The sequence below is a fragment of the Phalaenopsis equestris genome, unplaced genomic scaffold (genome assembly GCF_001263595.1).
Source record: "Phalaenopsis equestris unplaced genomic scaffold, ASM126359v1 Scaffold223876, whole genome shotgun sequence".
In the NCBI taxonomy this organism is placed as follows: Eukaryota; Viridiplantae; Streptophyta; class Magnoliopsida; order Asparagales; family Orchidaceae; genus Phalaenopsis; species Phalaenopsis equestris.
Genome location: NW_018241976.1, coordinates 1 through 6,518, shown reverse-complemented (window position 1 = coordinate 6,518; position 6,518 = coordinate 1). Strand labels below are relative to the sequence as shown.

Below are 6,518 nucleotides of genomic sequence, written 5' to 3'. Positions count from 1 at the left end.
TAATAAAGATGAACATACAATCTGCAATTTTAATAAAATCCATTCAAATAACTATCAATTAATACAATTAAACTATAAGGTGATACTATCACAACCCGACACTGAAGCTTGGAATTATCAAAATGGGAACTGTCAATCGGACATAGAAAAACTATCATATTATAAAAAGCCATAAAAAGCCACAAACAGAACCATAAACTCAATCTAGGTTGCAGCCCTGATTGGTTACCAGAGAGCAAAATGTTTTTTTTTTAACAAAAAAAGTAGTGCAATATCCTAGGATATTAATACATAAGATAGACCACCATCATTATCAGCCTTATCCCACTTATTTGGAATCAGTAGCATGAATCCACTTTTTTATCTTATTGTTTAATTTGTTTTCTGACATATAAACCTAAAGGATTTAGATAGAAAAAATAATTTATGATATGATGCACATTATAAGATCTGAAGTATATAAAACACATACCCTTGAAAGTTTAGCTTTAGTTAATATATTATAAATACTTTAGAAAGCTTGGAGAAATAATGACTAAACAAAATAATCTTGAATAAGAAAAAAATAGGTCAGAAAAACTAACCAGAGGCTCACTGGGAATAGAAACAAATCGTGGAGCTTCTCTCACGTACTCTTCCATGGTAGCAAGAAATGACCGTGGAGGCTGAAAAATAGACAGAAAAATAATTCAAAAATGAATTAAATCAACCACTTATGGGAGAGAACACCATGGTAAAGTTGAATAGAAGAATTAGTTTTACCTCTCTTAAATTCGGAAATTGGAAATTTCTAGCAAGTTGTAATCCTCTGCACACCTCATAAAATTCAGAGAGACTTGCAGCCTGTAAGGCCATCAATGTTTTATCAAAATAATTCATGAGACAGTCCACATATTCTCAAATGAGAAAAGATGGTTGCACACCTGTTGACCAGCCCTTCGGTAGACCTCAAGGGCTTTAACAGCCTCGTGTCTTGGCATTTCAAAGAACTATAGCGGCAGAGTACCAAAAAAAGTGAGGCATTTACATACTACCATACAATTCTATGTATATACATATGTGACAACTAAACTTTCATATTGACATGCATAACACTCAAATCTTTACATCACATCAAAAATACCACAATTATTAACTTTTTTTAAGTTAAGTACAACTTTTCATGCATAAGTTTATAACACCAAGGTGATTGTTGTAAATAACGAAACTTAGGTGTTAGATATGTAAATACATAAAAATTGTGTGGTATGTGTGTAAATTTCCCAAAAAAAAAAACATAAAAAATCTTCAATGCATTGACCAATTCAACCATAATAAACATTAAAAAAAAAGAGACATTTACATGCATAGAACACAATTCTTATGTATTTACATATCTCACACCTAAACTTCCATATTTACACACATAGCTGTCAAATATATACTATCACATCGAAAGTAACACTATTACCACTTTTAAAAGTGAAATATACATATTCATGCATAAATTTAAAGCACCAAAGTGCTATGTATAAAAATATGAAAGTATGTGTGAGATATGCAAATACATAAGAACTATGTGCTATGCGTGTGAAATTGCCCCCTCAAAAAAACATACTTTTTTACCTTATCAACAAGGTTGATGATACCATCATTAATAGCACAATATATTTTAAAACTCTCTTTCAAAACCTGCCCACAGAAGACATGACAAAATCACAAATACACATTTAAATAAAACAACTCTTACAACATTACAACATTATACATCCTCAAATAACATAAACAAGAATGAAAAATGAAGAACATGAAAGCAGATTTCTTGAAACACTAGTGCGTCAACATACAGTAAGTTAATAGCATAAAATTCACATGGAAACAAGATGCAGAAGATCAAATTGTCATAGATCTACAGTAAATAAAACGATTAAGCATATGGGAAGTGACAATATTAACTTCTACCATGACAAAATAATTATACCAAAATAAAAACTAAGTAGCTAAAAGAATTTGCCTAAACACAGGAACGATATAAACAAACAAATTCCTTCTTATTCTAATTTTTAAATTATTTTCTGGAATTTCTAGTCCTTTTTAAAGATTATTTTCTTTTAAAATTAAATGATATGACTTTTAGAACTAAATTAGATTTCCACTTCAATATTGTTTAGATTAGTTATAGAAAGTAAATATCTAATGGTTGTATATTAGGAAGCTTAATTATTAGAAGTCTAAAATTATTAGAAGTCTAATAAATGTATTTTTAATATTAGCTAACATAATTAGAGGAGATCTAATTACATGATATTTCCTTTATTAGAGATATTCTTAATATATTGAGATTGGAGTGTATATAAATATGAAAATATATTTTCAATTAAGAAATTAGAGAAGGAATTGCTCCTTTACATGGTATTAGAGCCATCCCTTGCTCTCTCCGGTCGTAGCAGTTCCTACCTCGCTCCGGTCACGACCAATCCTAGCTCACTCCGGTCACGGTCATTCCTAGCTCGCTCCGGTTTTGGTCAGTTCAAGGTTGTTCCTGAGTCTCCATTTAAGTTGTAGCCCTCTCTATGACGCTAGTCCGTAAAAGTCGTCCCTAGCTCGCTCTGGTTGCGACTTCCATTGTTCAGTTCGAAGCAAAGGTGATAGGGTTTCGAGCCCCAGCCAACACTCATCTCTTCCATTCAAACAGATCGGCTCACTTTTCTCTTCTGCTTAAGTAGATGGCTGATCCATTCGAACAAATTGAACGCTCCATCGGAAGGTCCAGTTCGATTTCCATTGAACAGTCGATTTCTTTTGTTCGTTTACTGCGACCTCTCACAACTCTTTTGGTAATGGAGAGTCATCTTCTCTTCTTTTGGCATCGTTTCGTTAGTGCCATCATGTTGAGAAGTCCATCTGTAAGCGATTCAGCTTATTGGTTTACTCGCAACTGACAACAAGATTACACTATTATTGGGATTATTTGATTCATTCTCATTGAAAATTTAATGATATAATCATGAATGGTAAACAAAACCATGCTATGATAAGTTTGATTTCATCAGTGACTAAAATTACTGACAAAAAATTAAATGGCGTCAATTATTTTTATTGGAAAAAATTGTGAGACTCTACTTGAGAAGTGTTTCTTAAGAGAGTCCCTCATCGATACTCCCCCAACAGAGATTGATCTGGATTAATTTGAGTGGATGTGAGTTGATGCCCCCTTTTTTGTTATGGATTTACACTTCTAGAAGGTTTTTGTTAATGTTGTGCAGAGATCGTACGTACATTTGACTTTCAAAAAAAAAAAAAAAAAAAAAAAAAGGCCCAAAAGCGACGTGGCCACGCCACCATATCGTCACAAGCGACATGACCACGCCACAAATGGGCGTGACCACATCAACAATTTGGAGGGCCGGCGTGACCACGCTGGGATCAGGTGTGACCACGCCACCCGATCCAGGTGTCTGGTGCGAACACGCCGACGGAGCGAAAAATTATTTTGGAAAGATTTTTCTTACAAAATTCAAGAATTGGGCTATAAAAATAAAGCTTCAGGGCATCATAAAAATTAGACATTGGGAGGCGGCTAGAGACAACATTTGAAGACTTGAGAGCTCTCCCTTGAGGATGATCTTCCTTGCTTAAGGTTGAGGTCCCAAGGGCTATTTATCTTCTTTTTTCTTTGTATTTTCTTATGTTATTTGGAGAGAATTGTATGAGAGAAGGAATTTTTGTTGTGAAAGAGGAAACAATCATCTTGTAAGTTTTTACTTTCGAGTTATGCTTGCAATAATGATTCCAGTAGATTTGTTTTCTCTAGTTCTTTCGATCATGCGTGGCTAATTTCCTTTTCGTGTCTCAATGATATATGGATTGTGATTTTCGTGATTATTTTGGATAATTTCTTTTCCTATATAGTTTTCTTGAGGAATAAGGTTTTATTGTTGTTGTGTTAACCATAAAGTTTCATTTATTCATGATCTGGTCAATTAAGATGTTAACATATTTTATGATTTGTGACTCATGCCCGTTTCGTAGAAAAACAAAATGATTAACCACAAAATATGAGTAATAATAAGCATATTTTATCTGAAATTTTAAACCTAGAAAGGGGATCGAAAAAGTATTGCAGAATGTCATGTGGATTGAGGAAGCCTCAACTTCATGGATTCTAGCCTTCTTTTGACCTCGGCATAGGTATAAGGAGGGCATTGATCCCTGTTGACAACCATCACGTAGAGGAAAGTCAAAAAAGACCATGAACCACCCCAATACCTGAATCACAAAGGCGCGAGCCTCACATCTCTTGAAAAATCTTAAGATTTCTCTGCTATAATTTTTCTTTGTTTTCCAACATCGCATTTTTTATTTCTATGTTTAAGTAGGATTTTAGAAATTTATCAATTTTTTTATCACATTAAATTAGGTTTAAAAGTTTAATAAACTAGATATTCGCTTTCCAAAATAATTTTTAGCACTTTCCTCGTGGGATTAATACGCAGTACACTTTAACCGCATCATTACTTGACACTTATACTTACATGATTGACTGACTTGCTTCATCGCAACTTTTTAGCTATCAGTCGTCCCCTCCTTTGCCTTCCAATCTGCAGCCGCCAACTTCAACTCCTCAATCCCTGTAGGTCGCAACCTTCGACCTTCCCACCTACTGCCTTATCTCCTTTCCCACGACCTAACCTATTGTCTTAGACCCATCTCCAGCCCTCCTACTCCTGCCGCCACCCTCAACCTACCTTCCCGCAGCTGTCTCAATCCCAACCTGCATCCCTTTTGCGGTTCAGCCACCACCTACCACCCTCATATTTATCCTAGGGTGTTGTGTGTGTTGTTGTGCTGTTATTTATGTTATGAGAACCCTGTTATTGTTGCTTTCCCCTATCTTGTAATAATATTGTGTTTGCTGCATTTTAGATTAAACCTGGTATCAACAACAATGGATGAGGCACATAGCCACAAGGATCAGTGGTTCAACTACAAGGATTTGAAGGCACCTAGCTGCTAAAGTCGCATATCAGTAAAAATAAAAGAAAAATTAAGAAAAAAACATATATTTAACCCTAAAAGAACTTGTACGTAAGAAAAAACCCTAAAGTGGCGACAATATTGAAGTTCTAAATGAAGCCTGTATCTTGACATTAAAAGTGATGCTAGGGCCCATCACAATCAACTTAATTGCAAATAAGACTTATAAATGAAGCATAAAATAAAACATTACACAAAAATAAAACAACAAACAATGAAATGTGCAACTAAAGACAACAACGTGTCATGGAATTTAAACGAATAAAGTTAATGTAAAATTTTATGGACTTCAACTAAGACAAAATAATTACATGACTATATCAGCTAAATCAAGTAAAAATATGGTAAATCATAGTAAATCATGAAAAGAAATAATGCGCAAAAAGAGCAATTAAAATGTTATCAAATTATAGGCGGAACTGCGAACAATAACAATACACAAGCAAGGAGAAATCTAAATAAAAAACATGAGCAACAAAACATTCCAATTTCCGCACTAGTAATATTTACAAACCCAAATAGAATAGTAGTACAATGCTTAAAGTAATTAATAATACAAAAAAGGAAAAAACAATAGAGCCTAAAGAATAAATAAGTTTAAACAAAAAAATTTCAGTAACATAAAATAATATAAGTGGCGCCAAAATCAGATGAAGCACGGAGCTTGAAATAGCAGGAAGAAGACAGTAATTTGCCGAAGAAACTTGCAATGAAAGAAGAAGAAACTTACCAAAGCTAGGGCATATTGAATTACATAATTGCTAACTGCAGCTCCATCTGGCTTTATAACAAAAAAAAAAAAGTAAGCACCACATGCGAAAATTAAAATACCTAGCACACAATTCTTATGTATTTATATATCTGGCACCTAAACTTTCATATTTGCATACATAGCATTTTGGAGCTTTAAACCTATGCATTAAAAGGTGTGTTTCAGTTTTAAATAGTGATAATAGTGCTATTATTTATGTGATATTAAAGATTTGAACGCTATGTGTGTAAATATGAAAGTTTAGGTGTGAGATATGTAAATTCATAAGAATTGTCTGCTATGTATGTATATGTCCCTAAAACATAAGTTAGGATCACAAGATGATTACACGACATCCAATAAGACGATGCAATAATTGCTGAAGTGCGGTCAATTGTTCTAACAACTCTTCAGAATTCAACTCTCTCATTCTACTTTGGCCCTGGTAGATGCATCTGGCTTTCAGCTACTTATTTTTACAAGAAACAGTAGGAAAAACCATAAATGGCAGCTTTGCAATAGTGAAAAAAAACACTTTAATTTCGATACCTTTTCTGATACGTCAGTCGGTTTAGAAAGGCATTCGGTTTCAATGTCATACTTTAATAACCGGAAGCATACCAATCTTTCCTCCAGAAATAATGCATAAGTTCGAACCCATGCAGAGCAATCCCAAGCTGCAAAAGCAGTTATTCGGGGCAAAAAAATAAGGACACTTACATGCATACCACTCAATTCCTATGTGTTTACA

At 33.9% G+C, this 6,518-nt stretch overlaps 1 protein-coding gene across 1 annotated transcript; it reads right to left on the bottom strand.

The window, feature by feature from the left end:
* Nucleotides 1–584: 584 nt before the first annotated feature.
* On the bottom strand, nucleotides 585–6,512 carry LOC110037709 (putative clathrin assembly protein At2g01600; the record flags this gene model as incomplete). Its single annotated transcript, XM_020742416.1, has 7 exons — nucleotides 6,317–6,512; nucleotides 6,117–6,209; nucleotides 5,747–5,797; nucleotides 1,606–1,671; nucleotides 924–989; nucleotides 763–843; nucleotides 585–665 (listed from the first exon to the last, which is right to left on the bottom strand). Coding segments are annotated over exons 1-7 (615 nt in total), but the record flags the coding sequence as incomplete, so codon positions are not given.
* Between the last annotated feature and the right edge of the window lie 6 nt (nucleotides 6,513–6,518).